General features: G+C 46.8%; 2 protein-coding genes across 3 annotated transcripts in view; one reads left to right on the top strand and one right to left on the bottom strand.

Moving 5' to 3' along the window:
- Positions 1-952, bottom strand: part of SCNN1D (sodium channel epithelial 1 subunit delta) — a 70070-nt gene extending 69118 nt beyond the window's left edge. The window contains exon 1 of one of the 2 annotated variants that reach the window (XM_083513035.1): positions 787-952. The gene's annotated coding sequence lies outside the window, so the exon portion shown is untranslated. The remainder of the gene's footprint in view (positions 1-786) is intronic. The other variant, XM_083513031.1, reaches the window with a different exon arrangement.
- Positions 953-4229: 3277 nt separating this feature from the next.
- Positions 4230-19703, top strand: UBE2J2 (ubiquitin conjugating enzyme E2 J2). Its single transcript, XM_083513292.1, has 7 exons — positions 4230-4444; positions 10128-10258; positions 11220-11260; positions 12322-12424; positions 14191-14329; positions 14485-14565; positions 16141-19703. Exons 2-7 carry the CDS (start codon positions 10128-10130, stop codon positions 16426-16428), a joined length of 783 nt encoding a protein of 260 aa, XP_083369418.1. The 5' UTR covers positions 4230-4444; the 3' UTR covers positions 16429-19703.
- The last annotated feature ends 520 nt before the right edge of the window (positions 19704-20223 follow it).

The following is a 20223-nucleotide window of genomic DNA, read 5'->3' as shown; positions in this document are numbered from 1 at the left end:
ATACAAGCAAACAAAGCAAAAGGTATCCATTCACTTGGATGGAATGAAGAAGAATAGGCCCACAATGGGACAGCTGGGAGACTGTATCCACACCTACACACTTTTAAAAAGCAAACAAACCAATAAAGCCGGAGCACCTGTACTTAGCCACCCATTCACTTGGATGGAATGAGAACTTGGAAGCAACGAGAAAGAAGGAGCTTGCAATGGGGAACCTGGGACATGGTTTCCACACATGCACACTTTTTAAAAAAGAGAAAAACACAACAACCCCAGAGCCCCTGGATATCAGCCACCCATTCACATGTATGGAATTAACACTTGGACGGAATGAAGAGAAAAGAGCTTGCAACTGGACACTTGGAGGGCTGTGGCCCCTCATACATTTAAAACAACTTAGGGATGCCCTCTGGACTATTATTATTATTATTATTATTATTATTATTATTCAACCTTTATTATGGTCCAGAGACCCAACAAATCGTTACCAAGCAATACACAATTCACACAGCCTACCTCCAGGTTAAACAAGCACTTTGTTCAGAATATAGGGATCATTGGTTCTTGCAACCACCGATAAAAACTTTGCCACTGCTAATGTTCTAGTGTTTGTCCGGTCTTCCAATAGAAACCTGACATAGTGAGCCTCTGATTTTCCCAGGAAAGGTACCAGCAAGGGTAATATCAGTTCAGCCCTGGCTTGCTCATATTTTGCACAGTGCAACAAAATATGTTTTATGGAATATATGATTTATTATTATTATTATTTCTCTGAAATATGAAAACATGCTCACTTACCTTCAACTCTGATTCCTTCCTGAGATGCCAGAAAGCCCTCCACACACAGAAGAGTTTCCCGCAGAAGAAAAGGTCAAAATCCCAGCTTCTACTCTGCTTTGGCGAATTGCATCCATCCCGGGACACATAGCAACCGCACGACTTGGATCCTTTCTTCGGGATGAGGAACGAATGCCGTTCCTGTAATGTACTGTGATTTATTTGCATGCGGGAGAAAACAAGTCAGCAGAGGTGTTGAAACCATTTTTTTGCAAGACGGGTTTGCCTAATAACACACTGTCATTATTGGTGAGATTAAAATACCAGGTTGGTGACTGGAACCAGAGGAGCAGAGCTGGATAGACAAAGGGCTGAGTGGAGAAAGAAGCTGGCCTGGGTAGGAAGCCGGCAACATGATGGACTCCAGGACGTGACAGCGGGTGACTGCCCTGCTGATCTGGTCCAGCAGTCGGAAGGATGCCACAAGCTTCACTGACTTGGGTGGATTTAAAAGAGGACCAGTCAAATTGATGGAGGATGCGACTCAGTGGCCACTGTGAGAACTGGATGCTAGACTAGATGGGCCCTTGGCTTAATCCAGCAGGGTTCTTTTGACACCTGTATTGCAGGAGGTTGGGCTAGAAGACCCTTGGTGTCTCTTCCAACTCTATGGTATTATCTGTAAAGGTAAAGGGACTCCTGACCATTAGGTCCAGTTGTGGCCGACTCTGGGGTTGCGGCACTCATCTCGCTTTATTGGCCGAGGGAGCCGGCTTACAGCTTCTGGGTCATGTGGCCAGCATGACTAAGCTGCATTTGGCGAACCAGAGCAGCGCACGGAAACGCCGTTTACCTTCCCGCCGGAGCGGTACCTATTTTTCTACTTGCACTTTGACATGCTTTTGAACTGCTAGGTTGGCAGGAGCTGGGACGGAGCAATGGGAGCTCACCCTGTTGCGGGGATTCAAACCGCTGGCCTTCTGATCGGCAAGCCCTAGGCTCTGTGGTTTAACCCACAGCGCCACCCGCGTCCCGGTATTATCTGTAGTTGAAACAAAAACACACAGAGAGAGAAGAGAACCAAGCGCTATAAACTGACTGAAGAGTCCAGGGCAGTTGCAATGCTTCAGTGTTTGTAAATCCGGGTGTATATTTCATATACAGTACCGTCAGCGTTGCAAGAATAGTAATCCAGTTTTTCTTTCTCTCTCCGGAACAAAAAAATGATAAAACTCCTTAATTATATGTTATGATTTAGACAGGGCTTTTAATCCTCAATTTCATCTTCCTAATTGCTTGCCATTTGGGAGTTCCTTTCATCTCACAGAAACCTAACAAAGCACCTTTTAAAATTGTCTGTGGTCACTTTTTCTTAGCCCTCTTCTATAAGTATTGTTATAGGCCACCCAAATCTCTGCTGAGGGTTGCGAGATTCCAGAGGTCTTGGCACTTAACCATGGTTTGTGTTTCCTTTGGAAAAACGAGGCATGGCAGAGACTGTAGTGTCTTTAAGATATATGGTTTTATTTACACACATCTACCCCCGTGACTGGGACACGGGTGGCGCTGTGGGTTAAATCACAGAGCCTAGGACTTGCCGATCAGAAGGTCGGCGGTTCGAATCCCCGCAACGGGGTGAGCTCCTGGTGCTCAGTCCCTGCTCCTGCCAACCTAGCAGTTCGAAAGCACTTCAAAGTGCAAGTACAGTGGTACATCGGGTTAAGTACTTAATTCGTTCCAGAGGTCCGTTCTTAACCTGAAACTGTTCTTAACCTGAAGCACCACTTTAGCTAATGGTGCCTCCCGCTTCTGCCTCGCTGCCGGAGCACGATTTCTGTTCTCATCCTGAAGCAAAGTTCTTAACCTGAAGCACTATTTCTGGGTTAGCGGAGTCTGTAACCTGAAGCGTATGCAACTTGAAGCATATGTAACCTGAGGTACCACTGTATAGCCCTTTTGCAAAGTAGGCGCTATCTAAACATGCTCAGGGGATGCTCAGATCCATTTGCCACACTGTTCACCAAAGACTGTTTACCAAAGACCTGAGAAACCAAGGTAAATTATGTATATAAGAAGTCACATTTACACATAACATGATTCACTGTACCCTTTTCGGCGCCTGCTAAAAACATTTTTCTTTAGGCAACTCTATCCAGCCATGTGGAATGTTGGAATGTGTTTTAATTTGCCTTTCAGCTGATCGTTGGTTTTAATTATTTCTAAAGGTTTGAATTCTTGGGCTTGTTTTTAAATGAGAATTTCATTGTTTTATTCTTTTTGCAAACTGCTTTGGGTTTTTTTGGTTGTTTTTAGAATAATGTGGTTTGTAAAACAAAAAGAAATTAAAAAAAATAATGCACCCTTCTTTATTCTTGTTATTGGGTGAATACCTTTACAGATGCTCGTTTCTATAGCATTTGATTTTTACACAGTCAACAAGTTGTTTGGTGTTTCTAAATCTTTTGTAAGTCACTTTGAGATCCTTTTAAATAAAAAAATGTAATGAATAAATGTTGTTGTAGTAGTAGTAGTAATCGTTGCTTTGTTTGCTTTTGAGAGGCTAGAAAGCGCATCGCTCTCCCCTTGGCAGCAGTCAAGGTGAGCAGCCACCAAGGACCAAAGCGGGCAGAAGCTCTATCGCGCAGGCGCACATCAAGCCACGTAGCCGCGCTCGACCCATTCGATATGGAACGAGGAGAATGTCTTGCCAATCACCATAGACTTAATATCGTGTAGAGTGACAATACCTTTACACGCATATGTATCTTGTGAACCGCCCTGTGATCTTCGGATGAAGGGTGGTATAAAAATAATGAAAAAATGAAATGAAATAGCAGGCTATGATAACTGATTATGCTGCAGATGACTTACTTTCGCTACAGCTCCCAGGATTATTTGGGGAAAGCCATTACTCTTTTTAAAAAAATGTAAATCGCTGCGTGATCCTCGGATGAATTTAACAAGTAAGTAATAATAAAAAATAAATAAGTGGCATAAGAGTGCTTTAAATGTACGGTTTGGTCATGTTGGTACGATCAGATTACCATATTGATTTTTTAAAAAAAGAATCTATTGTTTTTATCGTTGTGAGCCTCTTTTTCCCTTTGCTTCTGTTGCTAGAAAACCACCATACAAATCTCAAATCAAAGGGAGAATCCTAAATTTTAAAAAAGGATGTAAGGAGTCGTAGGTCACTCTACACTTTACTATCTCTATTGCCCATAGGCCTTCTGTAAACTCTCTTGGCGAAGCCGCCAACCCACTCCTGTACAATCTTGCGAGGGGTTACAATGGTGATGACATCGGTTCAGTTCTGCACAGGAAGTGACACAAAGAAAAAAAACCCCACACCTTTCTCTATGGTACATTTCCCTTCCAAATCCCCCGTATCCAGCCGCGGCCCAGAGCGTCGTTTCCGGGATGTGCTCCTCTCCTTTTCATCCTCCGCAGGAACCGGAAGTGGGTGGGGAAAAAACGGGAAGCCGGTCTTTACTCGGCGCCTGCCTTGGGCAGCCATCTTGGAGGGTCGCGGCGGCGGCGGGAAGAGCGCCTGAGGGACCCAGCGAGACGCCCAGGCTGAGAGGCCGACTCCGGCTCCGGCTCCCCTCCTTCCCCCTTTCCCCCGCCCCGAGGCCGCGCAGGGGGGCCCTGAGCCCAGCAGGGAGAGGTGAGTCGAGGAAAGGAGGAGTGGAGGGAGGAGGAAAGAAGGAGCCAGGCAGGCCGAGGAAGGAAGAGCGGGTTTGTGGGGGGGGGGGAGAATGTTATTTTGTTATTATGGGGTGCAGCTTCTGGCCTGGGAAGCCGAATGGCCGTGTCCGAAGAAAAGGCCCGCATCCCTCCTAGGCCGGCGCTTATGGGGAGCCTCCGAACCCCCTCTCCCTTTGGGGTGACTCCGTTGGAAACCACTGTCGCCTGCACTGGCTGGCAGCAGCTCTCCAAGGGTTCGGAGGACCTTACCTGGAGACGCCGCCGGAGATTGAACCTAGGGCTTTCGGAGCGCGGGGCAGGAGCTCGGCCCCCGAGATAGGGATACGGGAAGCTCTGTTTACACCGAGTCCGACCCTTGGCCCATGTAGCTCAGTATTGCCTGCACTGACTGGCAGCAGTATACCGGTCAGGGGTCTGTGGGGAGCCCACAACCTCACTCTTCTACAGGGCTTGGGGACAAGGTGCGCTGCAGTTAAGTTTCTGTTTATATTACAGATTGTCGCCGGCGTTTGTCCTTCTCAGAGTAGGTGCATAAAAACCAATGGACACCAATGACCAGAGATTCATTGATTTCGACGCGTCTTAAGTAGAACTTACTTGGTTGCTGTAACCCATTGGGCTATGTATATAACTTAGATTTACTTGGAGTAGGTCCATTTGGTTAACCAACCCATGTTTATCAAGCCTATTAATTTCAGTGAGTCTGCTCAGAGCAGGACCAACACTGAATACCACCTGTTGCATTTTTTGATTCTGGGGTTGGACTTTTAAAATGTGCTCGCTAACTCCTAATCTTTGGTAATACTTTTAAAAACTTTTAAACACTTGTATTGTTAGCTGTATGTTAAGCTTGCTGCTTTGTGAGGAGATTTGCTTAAAAAGTGGGTTAAAACCTAATAAACAAACAGGGCATGTTTGCTACAGCCCTCCCCTGTGGAATGAGCTCTAGAAGCTACGGCTTCTGTCCAGTGTTAATCCTAGTTGGAGTTGACCCATTGAAATTAATGGGCATGCCAAACTGAGGTCCATTGATTTTAATGGGCCTGCTCTTGGATACAACTCAATGTTTAGAGATCTTCTATCTCTGTACACAGATGTTCTGCTCTGTTCCTGTGTATCATGGCCAAGAGCCTCAGAAGAGACACCAAAAGTTCTGCCCGGCTCAGTTTTCTGTTTCTGGCAGTGTTCAGCTAGATGCCCCTGGATAGCCAATAAGCGAGGCATGAGAGCAACGTTTTCTTTATGTTGTTTACTCCTCAGGAACTGGTAATTGAGAGCTTCTGTAGACTGCTTCTGGTTCCTTGAGAGCCGTTGCTACTCAGAGTACTTACCCTAGGCCATTGTGCCATTTAGCTAAGGCAGCTTTCTCTGACTAAATGGAAGGGCCATGCAGAGCTCAGTAGTAGAGCTAATGAGTTACACACAGAAGATCCCCTGTTCAGCCTCTAGAGCCTTCAAGTAGTTCTGGCAAAGGCCTTATTTGGAACCCTGAGGAGCTGCTGCCAGTGTAGACTGTACTGAGCTAGACAGATCAGTGAGCTGATCTGGCATAAGGCAGCTTCCTATGTTTTTGGGGGGTTCTGTACAGCAATCATGATTGGTAGCCATTGACAAATCTAGGTGATTTTGTCTATCGTTTAAAAAAACCCATCAAAACTACTGTATCTCTCTACACCTCCACTTCCATCAGAACTTTTGCATTACTTCTTCAGAAGATCTAATTTCCATGCAGTCCAGCACCCAATTTCTCACAGTGGCCAACCAGCTGCCTCTGAGAATCAGCATCCGAAGCCCTTTTCTCCATGTTGTTCACCACAGACAGCTGTTCAGATGTATTCTTCTGCCTCTGACCCTGGAGGTGACATATAGTAACCACAGCTAGTTGCCATTGAAAGCCTTATCCTCCTGAATTTGTCTCATCCCCTTTTAAAGCAGTCCAAGCCAGTGGTTGTTGCCACATCTTGCAGCAGTGAGTTCCATAAGTTAAACATGCAACTGGATGCACTTCTCAGTGTATGATGCATTAATGTTACATTTTTCAGTCGAGAATTGGGCTAGGTGTAGGTCATCCAGCTTTAAAGAGCTGGTAACCTTCAGCTCTGGTCGCGTAGTGAGATGTACCACTCTCTCGCAGCTACTTCAATAGATACCTCGCCAATTTCCAGTGATATCTCACCAAAATCTTGCAATAGCTTGTCGTAAATTGGCGTTGGTGCCAGCGGTGCTTCTGTGCCGGTGGCAGAGGTGGCATGGCGAGCAGTCTGGGGGCGGTGCAGCAGAGCAGGGTGGCACTTCCCATTTGACCTCAAGCGGTGAAATGGGACATGCCGTCCCTGAGGTACACTGCCTCTGACCATGGAGGTTCTGGGCTCGGCTCTCATGGATGATTGCTGGTGTTTGGCACTAGTTCCCAACAAAGTTATTAGAGCCTTTCATAACATCCTTGGTGCATCAGACCAGCCTGTCTAGTCATCACATTCCAGAGTGGCCATTCAAATGACTGAATCTTAAAAGAGGCAGCCTTCTGTGTTGTTTGTCACTCTGCCACTTGGTCTCACTTCCTTTGCACCTGAAGTTTTTAATCCCAGCAAATCAGCTGCCCGACTCGATCAAACCAAAAGCCCATAAAGTCCAGCAGCCTGTACAGCCCACATGACTCTGGGATGCACGCACAGCAAGATACGAAGGCCAAAATGTTCTCTCACTCCTTGACCCCAATGTGTGGCCTTCAGAGGTGCACTGCCATTGAACAAAGAGCTGTCCTGCCAAATGTCTGGGATCTTTGGCACGGATGGGGGTTAAGAGGTTGCCTTTGAAGAGTTTCTGGATGTGGAAGGGCAGCCATCAATTGGAATAGCTGACTCTTAGGCCATGTACATGCCATATGTTAAAGCATGCCCCCTGGAAAAATCCTGGGAACTGTAGTTTAAGGGTGATAGGAATTGCAGCTGTGTGATGGGTTAAACTACGATTCCCAAGTTTCTTTTTTGTGGGGATGGGGAGAAATGGCAGGTATGCAGCTTTATTAACAACAGTTAAGTCTTCTAGTAACTGCTAGCCTATTTAGGGTTTTCTGTTTTCAGTTTATTATGGACCCACACGGACAGGTAACAAAAATTCAGTAATACAGTGGTACTTCAGGTTACATACGCTTGAGGTTACAGACTCTGCTAACCCAGAAATAGTGCTTCAGGTTAAGAACTTTGCTTCAGGATGAGAACAGAAATCGTGCGGCGGCGGCAGGAGGCCCCATCAGCTAAAGTGGTGCTTCAAGTTAAGAACAGTTTCAGGTTAAAAACGGACCTCCGGAACGAATTAAGTACTTAACCCGAGGTACCATTGTATATCCAACTAAATGCGGGGCATATAAACCCTAAACATATTAAATAATAACACCCAATTTGGAACCATGAAATCCATATTCATCTAGACGGCATAGCGGGGGGGAGGTACCTGTAAATCTGAAACTAAACTATTTGAAATAAAATCCCACCATATTGAGCAGAAGTGATCTTTCTGTCTCTTTGGGACCCATAACGTATGTGTGTGTTTGTCTGCAGTAACTAGGTTCCAGAGATTTTTACACCATAAGGATATACTCAGATTTTTAAACGATTTCCACTGTTGTTCTATACAGATGCTGCTGCCCACATCCATGCCAGAATTTCCTTTTGGCTGCATCTTTTCATCATGCCTGTCTGAGCGTTTAGTAAGGGAATAACTGAGGAGAAATTTGAATGTGCGTTTTAATAATCTTTAATCTCCTGATAAATTTAATTTCAGAATAAAGCAGGTTTTGGCTCTGCACTACAAAGACGTTTCTCCTCCCCACCCCCCCAAACTTTGGTTGGTGGTTTCTCACAAAGTTCAGAAAGCTTATTGTGCTCCCATTCACCCCTCCTTTTCCTAAAAAAATAGTCCTTGAACTTCTGTGGGACAAGCCAGGCTGTTCCTACCCCCCCCCCCCACCGCCCATTATGCTTCTTAACCTTCCTCATGCTGCTGGATCAAGCAGTCAAAGCCCTGAGAGTTTTCTTAGAATATTTTGTTTGAGCGTGGTGCGCTTAAAGGGAACTTTTATCAGTTTGACCTTCGATAACCAATATTGCACAAGAAAACGTTGAGCTTCTTCTCCCTACCCCCCCACTCCTTTCTCTGAGTCCAGAAGCTGCTCCCCTACTCAGAGTGTAAAGTTAAGGCAAATGAACTGAAAAAATGAGAAAACAACTCCTTAAGAAACTTCCTGGATTTGGAAAATTTAACTACTGCCCAGCTGCCAATCTCCTCTTCTTGGGCAAAGTTCTTTAGTGGGTTTACATGGACCAGATTGAGGTGCTACTGCAGGAAAATGATTTTCTACATCCATTTCAATTGGGGTTTAGGCCTGGTTTTGACACAGAAACTACTCTGGTCACCCTGTATGTATGGTGACCTTTGTTGGGAGACAGACAAGGGAAATGTGTCCTTATTAATTCTTTGAAGACCTTTGCAAAGGCTCTTGTAGGCAGCTGGGACTTGTTATTGAAGGTTGATGTTCTGCAGGTGCCAGAAAGGTGGGCAAAACTGAGGGACCCCGGTCAAAGTTCTGATTAGCTTGGCACTGCCCTTCCGCTTTCTGCTCTCCTGCAGTTGCAGGGTTCCGGACCATTAGATTGGCAGCTGTTGTTCCTGGTTTGGCAGTGGGTAACAGAAGCATTGCATGTGGTAGAACAGTGTTTCCCAAACTTTTTTGGGCAACGGCACACCTGTTTACTGAAAAAAATCTCGCGGCACACCACCATTAAAGCCCCGCCCCGTGACGTCAGCGCGCAGCGTCACGCCGGGAGGGACGCACGAAAGTGAAAGTTTTTTCCCTCCCCCTTGCCGGGGAACCTCCAAGCTTTGGGGGTGGGAGGAGGAAGCAGAGCGAGGGACTGAGGGGCGGCGGCGGCTGTTGTGGTGGTGGCGGCGATAGCGGGCGGAGGAGGGGGCGGCGGCGGGGCTTGAGGAGCCGTCGCCGGGAGTTGCTGCTGCTGTTGTTGCTGCTGCTGCCCGGACATGCCGGCCTCCTCCTCCTCCGCTGTCTCGCGCTCCTCCCTTTTGCACGCGCTGCCCCGCCGCTCGGCACCACCACCGCGGAGCCGCCCCCGGCTCGACGCGGATCCTCGCCGCCGCCGCCTCTCACCGCCCGACTCGCCCGCCTCCCTCCCACGGCACACCAGCCAATGTCTCACGGCACAGTAGTGTGCCGCGGAACACCGGTTGGGAAACACTGTGGTAGAAAGCCTTCTTGCTGGCGCTGTTGATCTTCTTGCCATTGGCTGCCGTCTGCCCTGGCAACACAAACAAACTTGGGTGTGTGTATATATAAGTTTGGTGAGACAGGAACTGTGTTGTCCTTCCTGGTCTCGACATTGTCACCAGCTCTACTCCTGCAGCTTAAAAGAACTTGCGCTTGAGCGTTGCCTTTTCCTCCTCCCTCCCCCCCCCTTTTCCTCGTGTGCTGTGTCTTTTTACATTGTGAGTCCTGAGAGCAGGGAAACTGTCTTTAGTAATGATTTTTGTAAGCTGCTCTGAAAGCCTCTTTGGCTGAAAGGGAAGTTAAAAATGTTGGAAATAAATAAATAAGTGTATTTTCCCTCTCCCCCCCTCTTTATTGGCAGATGAGCAGCAATAGTAATAAGCGAGCACCCACGACAGCTACCCAGAGACTCAAACAGGACTACCTGCGAATTAAAAAAGACCCAGTGCCTTATATATGTGCTGAACCTCTACCGTCAAATATCCTTGAATGGTAAGGAAAGGGGGCCAACTGGGCAGGGGTCACAGCCTTTTGGGTTGTCATCAATGTTGGTCCTACACAGAGTAGACCCATTGAAATGGGTGGACACAGATAACTTGGGTAGACTCTGCGTAGGATTTCATTGGATACGGCCCTCTTCTTTATTTATGGTGAAAGCGTGCTTGATGGAATCATCCGACAAACACAGAAGCCTATTGACCTTTAAGGGAGACATTCCATGTATATCTGCAGGCAATGACCGTCTTGCGCAGGGATTGCATTCCTGACCCCCGCACATGGCAGTGGAGCGCATGCAACCCTGCTCCACCCCCTATTCTGGCCATTTCCAGGGTTGCACACATGCATGGTTGCATGTCAGTTGGACGCACCTAAAACAGTTGTTGCCTGCACTCAGAACTAACTTACTGCATTTATATCTCACCTTTCTTCCACATTTCTCAGTGTGGCACAACTGGTCTTCCCCATTAATCCCCACAACAACCTGTAAGGTAGGTGCTGCTATGAGGCAGTCGCTGGCTGAAGGTCACTTCCTGGCCAAGTGGGGCTTTGAAGCCTGGTCTCCCAGGCCTCAACCCAGCACTCTTGACCACTAAACCACACTGGTGTGGTGTGTGTGTAAATGCACATAACATGATGAGAGGTGTCACCCAGAGAAAATTAATCGCAAGCCTAGGATCTGTTCTCTTTATCAAATGAATCATTGCCAAAATTGCTCTGTGATGTCCCAAATTTAACTGAAATCGCATCCACTTGTAAGTGTTTCTGGACATGTGATGATTCTTCTGCCCCGCATCATGAAACCATACAGCGTTCCTGCAGGGCTTCCTATAGCAAACCTGCTTTTTGAATTGGGGATGTAATACGTAACTTACTTCTCTCCCTTTCTCTCTCCCCCTTCCCTATCCCCCTTCCTTGGAAACTGTGCAATAAAAGCTCTCCCTTTCTCCCTTAGGCACTATGTTGTACGGGGACCGGAGTTGACGCCGTACGAAGGTAAATCGCAGCAACCATTTGAAACGCCAGATAAAAATAAAGCTAGACTATGAAGTAAACAAGCCTTCCTCAAAATGCTCTAACCACACCAACAATATGTTCTTTAGATATGTGGTGTTGCTGGTGGTACTTGGTGACTTCCCCCTTCTATATCTAAACCACTTAAAGTGGTACCTCGGGTTACATACGCTTCAGGTTACATACTCTTCAGGTTACAGACTCCGCTAACCCAGAAATAGTAGCTCAGGTTAAGAACTTAGCTTCAGGATGAGAACAGAAATAGTTCTCCGGTGGTGTGGCGGCAGCAGGAGGCCCCATTAGCTAAAGTGGTGCTTCAGGTTAAGAACGGACCTCTGGAATGAATTAAGTACTTAACCCGAGGTACCACTGTATATAAATGGTTTAGATATAGAATGGGGAAGTCACCAAGTACCACCAGCAATGACAGATCTAAAGCACATATTGTTGGTGTTGTCAGAGCATTTTGAGGAAGGCTTGTTTACTTCAACCCCCCCCCCCAAGGCTCCCAGAGTGGCTTACAAATACCAGTAAGACATTCCCTGTCCTCTGACCTGCAGTCCTAAAAAATACGACACGAAAAGACAAGAGAGGGGTAAAGCAAACGTGGGCACCCGTCCTTAGTTCTTGCAGTGAGCTAACTTGGCTGGAATGGAAAGATTTGGGGAGGAAGAGGCCAAAGGTGCTCGTCTTTTCATCAGAGCTGGTAGGGAGCCCGATCTCTCCCTTTTCCTACAGACACTTCTTACTACCCTGGCTAGATAAGTTTTTTAGAGGCTCCCACAGCCCATAAAGCTGTATCTCTCTTTTTGGTGGCCTGCTTCGTATTTGACGTGACCAGTTTGATTGCTGTTGACAGCCATTTGTAGTTTTTTTGTGGGGTGGGTGTATGTGGTAGCAGTGGTTTTAAATAGGATGTGTGTGTTTGAATTGCCATCGGGTGTTCAGTGCATCTGCCAGGCTGATTTTGAGCAAACCTGAACCTCCCCACCTTCGCTGCTAATTGAATAAGGGTTGTTTTTATTTCCTTTCCGACACTTTAGGTGGCTATTATCACGGGAAACTGATCTTCCCCAGAGAATTTCCTTTCAAACCTCCTAGTATTTATATGATAACACCGAATGGAAGATTTAAATGCAATACAAGGTAAGTAGCTGCCTTTAATGTCTGCCCATCCCTACTGTTACAGCCAATGACTTCAAAGCCGAGCAGTGTCTTATAGAAAACTGGATTCTAAAATCCAATGCTGGGTGAGGGGTGGGAGGGGGCAAAGTCAGCCCTCAATACTGTTCCCCCCACCTCACTCTGATATGTTGGATCTAAGCTGGTCCACAGATCTCTTTGCCAAGGGGTTCCCCTCCCCCTTTTGTCTCATCAGGACAGGAATCTAGCTTTTGCAGAGACAGTCTCTAGGCCTATCTGTCCCTAGACATTGTCTGCTCTGGCTGACCAAACTCCTCTAGTCTAGGCGATTCTCAGCTTTGTTAACCTGGGATCCATTTATGTGGCAAATGAGCCCTCCTGCATAGAAAGCACATACTCTGCTGTTAAACAAGATGCAAGGAATATTTTTCAGCCCAAGGACCTTAGTATATTTAATTTAATTTAATTTCCTTCCTTCCACTCTTTAAGTTCCCAGAGTGTGGGTTGCAAACAATTTTAAATATGACTTTAAGAACAGTTTAAAGCAAATCACAACCATCTCAGGTGTCAGAGGCCAGGCAGAAGCTTTGCATCTTCAAGAATTATATGCGATCTAAATGGAGCCACAGCCAGGAAGCTGGCTACTACATTTTAGCCCAGTTGGAGCTTCAGCGCCATCTTCAAGGGCAGCCCCACATAGAGCACATTGCAGTAATCCAGTTGGGGGGGGCGAGTTATAGCTTTCCCTTCTAGGCAACCTCTGGGTGTGAGTGTGTGCATTTGCAGGGCAGGGCCAGAGGCAAGAGTAGATTGAAACAGATAAGATGGCGATGGGACCACATGTGAGCTCTCATTCTAGTACATTTTAAGCTGTCTCAAGGAGACAAAGTAACCTTTATCAAGTCCTTCTAAAACCGACTGGGAGCGGCCAGCTTCCACACTCTCAAGCCCGTTTTAAGACTCTTCACCTCCTAGAAAGCTCACGCTGTATAAAGAGCTTGGGAATTTGCTCAACTCTGTGGGAAGATTTTGGCTTAATATACAGCAGAGGCCAGCAAACTTGTTTCTTAGGAGCGATAAACAAAGAGTTTATAAAGAACTCGTCGGCGCTAGCTGACGTTATTGGTGCTCAAGGACACCATCATAAACAGGGAAAAGGAGAGAGAGAGATAAAGATGCAAGAGAATGGATAGAATTTTCTCTCATGTGTAGGGAGGTCTTTGCAAAATCTGGAATAAGTGTAAATAGATATTTTGTTAATGTCCTAATCCAAACTTGAAAGTACTTTTTGGAGGATCTGCTGTATTTGAAAGAGGCAAAATAGCCAGTGAATTGATAGCGCTGCACTGGGGTGCTAATGACGGAGCTACAGTTTCACGCTTGCTTCCTAATCAGGACTGTTCTTATTGTCTCAGATACCTATCTTGAGGTATATATACCTTGTTGTCTCATTACCAATATACATACCTTGTGCCATACATTTAAACCATGCCCCGCCCCCAATAATCCTGGGAACTGTAGTTTACGCTTGATAGAACTACAATTCCCAGCAACTTTAACAACCTGCAGTTCACATGATTCTTTGGTTGTGGGGACGCAGAACATGATTTCTTTCTCTTATGGGGTTTTTGAATGGGGTTTTTGTGGTGGGAGGGAGGCGGTTTGGTAAAAATATAGTCCTGATGCTCTTTGGTATAAATAATAAATTATTATTATTATTATTATTAGTGGAGTTTTATCTAATTTTGTACTGACCTTTTCCCTTGCAGGTTATGTCTTTCAATTACCGACTTCCACCCGGACACGTGGAACCCAGCGTGGTCGGTCTCGACTATCTTAACAGGCCTTCTTAGTTTTATGGTTGAAAAAGGTCCCACTCTGGGCAGTATAGAAACGTCAGAGTTCACAGTAAGTAACCTCCCAGGGCAGGATCTGCTAGCTGCCTATGAAAAATAAATAACTGAATGCTGCAGAGGTCCTCCAAGGTTCAGTTGTTTCATTTGCAAAAATGCCGGCTCCAAACTGATGCCCACCTTTTCTTTTTGTTCCCTGTCTCTCAACAGAAAAGGCAGCTTGCGTCGCAGAGTTTAGCATTTAACGTCAAAGACAAAGTCTTCTGTGAATTATTCCCTGACGTGGTGGAGGTAAGCGCGAACATTTGGAAACTGGTATTAGCAAAACGGGATCAATGTGCACGGTGCAATAGTCACGGTTGGCTGTGGGTTACCTCTAGTATCACAGGAACACAGGAAGTTGCCTTATACCAAGTAAGACCGATTCAGCTCAGTATTGTCTGTACTGGGATTTTAGGCTGGAGTCTACCCCCCCCCCGCCCTACCTGGAAATGCCATTGGGGATTGAACCTTCTGTATGCATTGTAGATGCTCTGCCACTGAGCTCCTGGTTCATCTTAGTTTGGCGTGTCTGCACTGACTGACCTGTTGCCCAAGGTGCCATTCATTCACGTAGAGGCGGGGAGGAGGGACCTAGGAAGCTGCCTTACACTGGCTCAGTACCTGCGTCCATCTAGCCCGGTATAGTCTACACTGACTGGCGCCTTGTACGCCTCCTTCCGGTAACTCAGGACCACCGTACTTCTTTCCATATGAACCTACCTGGACCCTGAGATCATCTTCTTAGGCCCTTCTCCTGGTGCCTCCTCCTCGAGAGAACGGGCCTTCTCTGCAGTAGCTCCCCATCTTTGGAATGGTCTCCCCAGGGAAGTTCTCTTGGCACCTTCATTGTACACGCTTAGGTGCCAGGCAAAACTTTCCTTTTTAACCTGGCCTTTGGTTGATCTGATTTACATCCTATGCCCTTTTTTTAAAAAATTTTTTTTTTTTGGAGGGGGGCTCTTGGGTTTTTGTGTTTATTTATTTTGTGGTTTTATGTCTTGATTTTATTTTGTGAACAATCCTACACCAGTGTGGTGGTGTGGTTAAGAGCGGTAGACTCGTAATCTGGGGAACCGGGTTCACATCTCCGCTCCTCCACATGCAGCTGCTGGGTGACCTTGGGCCAGTCACACTTCTTTGAAGTCTCTCAGCCCCATTCACCTCACAGAGTGTTTGTTGTGGGGGAGGAAGGGAAAGGAGAATGTTAGCCGCTTTGAGACTCCTTAAAGGGAGTGAAAGGCGGGATATCAAATCCAAACTCTTCTTCTTCTTCCTGAGACCCCCAAGTATAGGACAGTATACAAATTCAATTAACAATAACAACAACAACAATTCCTGCAGCCAAGCTGGTGCCAGATGTATTTGCTCTGCTTTCCTTTGAACTGCATCAGTGAGGCCAAGAGGCGGGTCTTGTCGTCTGGGCAGCCCAGGACCTCCATACAATGCCCAGGCTTGAACCCTGAGGAGGTTACTGCAGCGCTGCTAACACAGCAGTTTGACTTCACCCCAGAGGCGCACTCCATTGTCTCTCGAGACAGACTGGTGCCAACATTGCAGATGTTGTTTGCTACAGTTTACAGGGCTAATGTGGTTCTTTTGTTTTTATGTAAGTTGTTACACTAAATATTAACGTATAATACGGTCCCTCCCTCTCCCCCGCCCCCAGTGATATTATGTACCTGCACAAGTTTCTCTTTAACGCAAGTTGCTTGTAGACCTTTGGGCGGCAAGTGTCTGGTATCTGCAATAAACAAATCGGTTTGTCAGCGCCAGCACAGACGTTGCCCCTCGCTGATCTCCCTTCCCTGTTTTTCCCTGTCCCAGGAAATCAAGCAGAAACAAAAGGCGCGAGAAGATCTCCACAGCCGGCCCCTGACCCTCCCGCTCCCGGACGTCGTCCCCGACGGGGAAGCCCACCACGTCCAGAACGGGCTGCCCCTCCTCAACGGTCACATCCCATTGGCCGCTGCCAACAACCACCCCGGCCTGCAGCAGGCCAATCGGAACCATGGACTCCTGGGCGGAGCTTTGGCGAACTTGTTTGTTATAGTCGGCTTTGCGGCCTTCGCCTACACGGTGAAGTACGTCCTGAGGAGCATAGCGCAGGAGTGAAGGCGCTGTTTTTCCTCCCTCCAACCCATCCACCTACACCCCTCCCGGTTCCAAGACCAAAATTAGTGGTAGCGGCAGGAAAACAAAACAAAAGCGTATGGGACTCCCTAGGTATCTTATTCCCGGCTCTGGGATAAATACCGCGATGTACAGGTAAAAACAAAAGTTTGGCTCATGGGTTTAGTTTTGGGGATGGGGGAAGGGGGAAAAACAACTCACCTTTAAAAATTTGTAGCAAATGCAACTTGGGGCAGAGGAGGAGAAGAAATGAGTCGTGTCTCAGGACAGGTGAGGTAGGATTCCTGTTTTTAAAAAATAGACTAGCTAGCCAAGAGGAAAAATGGTTTCTGCCTACCTCTCCCTCCCTCCCCGCAAAATGGCATTGTTGTGTTGTTTTTACTTACCTCAGAATCAGTTCTGGAATCCTTCAGCTCTTTTTCAGTATTCACTTGGATTTGCACATTTTGAAGACACCAGGGGGTTCCCCATGTCACGCCAGGGTGGGAAGGGGAAGGCTGCATAACCCTCCGAATCTGCCAGTTGACCTCTGCATTCTCTCCTTCCACCTTTTGGTATTTTTTGACTCATTAGACTGCCAGTCACACCTTAGAACTTCCTGTCGTGTGAAGTGGTTTGTAGAGGAAACACAGAGGGGGTGGAGGAGGGTAAAGGAATAGTTGAGCTGCCTCCCCGTCTCTCCCAAATGCCCAGCCCCAAATACCATCGCTTCACGTGCTGGTGCTCATCTGTTGAGCATGTCAGTCTGCTCTTAGGCCAAGACGTTCATCGTTTTTTTTAAAAAGGGACACGTTTGGCTGTTTTTCTTTAAAAAAGTAAAGATTACGATAGTGAAGCGAGGGGGAGCAAGGCACTGCTTGCACTGCCGTCCCCATGAGAGCCTCGTTGTGCCAAGAGAGGTAGCTGGTTTGCTTTTTGCCTCCTGCCATCCCACACAATCATGGCTAGTCCAGGCCCCTCATGGTAGTGGGATGTGCATTTTAAGTGCACGTACATTTTTTTTTCTTGTCACAATAATGCAAGGTTTCTGTTATTTACTCCTGACCTGCACAAGCTCTCACTATTGCCAGTCACAGCTGAAAAAAATTGTCGATTGAGCAGTCTGAACAGTCCGTCTCCAGGTGTCATTTGCTGTCCTTATTTCATTTTTAATGGAGGCTTTTATAGTTGGTGTTTTTCTTAATTGTTACTTTTTTTAAAAAAAAAATCCTCCCTGAAACAGCTGTGTTAAAAAAGTACAGTTTAAGTCTGTGATCATGTTAGGGTTGCTTTGCGGTTGCTTTTTCTCCCCCCCCCCCTCGCAATTGGCCACCAGGTGTAGCTGTTCAGTTAGAATTCATCTCTCCAAAATGCAGAGCCCATAGATTTCGGAAGACTTTCTGTTGACCTCAGGCATGTTGGGAGCAAAGCCCCCTCAAGCTACGTCACGGGGATTTGCCTCCGGCATTGGCCCTACTCAAAGAGTCGACGCAGTTGAAATGAACGGGCATAACTGATTTTTGGTCCATTCATTTCAGTGGGTCTGCTCAGAGTAGGACTTTGTTGGGATCCCTCAGGCGACAGGTGGGTTTCCTGAAGGGCCTGGTTTTTGCTTTGCTTTGGGTTGAGGCACAGTGGTGACTCACTTGCCCTGTAAACGCAGATCGAGGGGTGCTCCTTCTCTGCTCAGATTTTGGAATTTCGTCTCGCTTGAACCCCAAATCTTCACCCTTATAGGGAACTATAAATCAGAGTAGCACTCAAATGAGCTTGTGGGGAGGATGAGCTGGCTTCAGCCACTGGGTCAGGAGATGACCCTCTCTTGGCTTCAGATCTCACAGAGGCCTCTGGGTTTTGCCAGAGACGCTGTTTCTTAACCAACTTGGAAGAACCTTCTCGTGGTTTGGGCTTTTTCAGGCTACAGGTTGAGATGGTGTTGGCTTTTGGTGGGTGTTCTCCCACGGGGGGATGTTGAGGATACCCTGCATGTAGAAAAACCTAGCATGGGACGGATGTCAGCCTGGCAGAGGGTTTCTCTTTGTGTGCGAGAGAGAGAATTCAGACGTGTGCATCTTCCACCTCTAATATGACAGCTAGGAGCAGCACTGACCTCCAGATTTTGTAGGTGGTTGTGACGCTAATTGCTCGTTGCATTTTAGCACTGCCCGCTTGGTGCGATTGGCTCCCAAGGCCTTGGCAAATGTGGTCGGAGCCCTGGTGTTTGCAGCCGCCGGCCTGATTGCCTTGGGGAGCCAATGGTTAAGCGACCAAAGTTGCTGGGCCCTCCTCTGTGACAGACATGTGGGAGGCCTGTGGCCCGCCAGGTGTTGCTGAAGTACAACCCCAATCACCCCATGCTGGTTGGGGCTGATGGGAGTTGTAGTTCATCAATATCTGGAGGGCCAAAGGTTCCCCTAGCTCTGCCACTGCAGAATCTTTTCCCGTGTCAAAGAAAAAGAGCATGTCACATAATAGCTGAGATGTGGTTTATGGCTGGGTTTGAGAGGCCCCCGCTCAAATCTTTCCCAAATCCTTTTGCCTCAGCCCAGAGGCGAATGCTAGTGCCTTTTCCAAATCGGCCGTGGCTCACTTCATAAAGTCACAGGCTTCTCGATTTCCAACTTAACAAAGGAATATTGGTGAGGTTGAAAGGCTCTTAGACTTCTAAAACCCACTTTGTTCCTTTTTAAAAAAAACCTTTGCCACAGGCTCAGAATAAAGGGGGACTTCCTGAGTATTAAGAATGTGATATTTCCCCTTTCTCTCCCTCTCTTAAAAAAAATCAAATCAAATCTAGGCTGCTGCTTTTATTCCCCTTTTGTAGGTTTTTAAAAACCCACCCACCAAATAACTTGATTCCTGGTTCTGCTGGATGATTTAAAGTAGTTGCCGAGGGTGGGGTAGCAAAAGCGGAGAGCATTAAACCCATGAGCCATGTAGCTTAGATAATCAGTAAATATGTGCTTTGATCAATTTTATCTGCAAATAGGTATGGAATAGTTGAAGCTAACTGGATAGATCCATATCTTTGGAAAGGAGATCTTGTATTGGGGCGGGGGGGGCGGTGCAGATGACGCGCGGTAAGGAATGACTTAATATCTGTATTTATAAAAACACTTTGGAGATTTTGTGTTTATTTTCCTTCTCCCCCCCCCTTTTTTCCCTTCCTTTTTTTGATTGAATTTTATTTATAATCGTTCTTCAAGTCGGGCTCCTGTACATGCTTTTCATCTGCTCTCTCAGCACGAGAAGATCTTAAATGTATCTGTTTCTACAAAGGCTTCTGTCTTCTCTGTTGGGAACTGTGTGGTGTGCTTTTTATCTTTTTTTTTTAAAAAAAAAAAAGCCCTGGGGGCTGAGGATCAAACCTGGTCTCACTTGCATGCAAGGCTGGTTATCTGCAACAGAGCAAAGCTCACCCTTCTCCAGAGCTCTCCCCTAGGCTGAACATCCTTCCCTTTCCTCCATATACAGTGGTACCTCGCAAGACGAATGCCTCGGAAGACGAAAAACTCGCAAGACGAAAGAGTTTTTTCGTTTTTTGAGTTGCTTCGCAAGACGAATTTCCCTATGGGCTTGCTTCGCAAGACGGAAACGTCTTGCAAGTTTGTTTCCTTTTCCTTAAAACCGCTTGAAGAGGTGCAGTTGCGACTTGACCGTGCTTCGCAAGACGAAAAAACTCGCAGAACGGATTAATTTCGTCTTGCGAGGCACCACTGTACTCTGTATTCCAGCAGCAAGTTCTGCCCTAAGAAAAACCAGCAGCAGGTTAACAGCAGCTGAATTCCAAGGCTTTTA

This window comes from Podarcis liolepis (assembly GCF_965112155.1).
Source record: "Podarcis liolepis genome assembly, chromosome: 7".
NCBI classification, from domain to species: Eukaryota; Metazoa; Chordata; class Lepidosauria; order Squamata; family Lacertidae; genus Podarcis; species Podarcis liolepis.
This window is presented reverse-complemented; position numbering and strand designations above follow the sequence as displayed.

What these genes read in the sequence shown, in the direction of transcription:
- UBE2J2 (XM_083513292.1), top strand. Translation starts at nt 10,128, where the DNA reads ATGAGCAGCAATAGTAATAAGCGAGCACCCACGACAGCTACCCAGAGA. An exon ending in AGATTTAAATGCAATACAAG is followed by an intron (nt 12,425 to 14,190) that starts GTAAGTAGCTGC and finishes TTTCCCTTGCAG; the next exon opens with GTTATGTCTTTCAATTACCG. An exon ending in TAGAAACGTCAGAGTTCACA is followed by an intron (nt 14,330 to 14,484) that starts GTAAGTAACCTC and finishes GTCTCTCAACAG; the next exon opens with AAAAGGCAGCTTGCGTCGCA.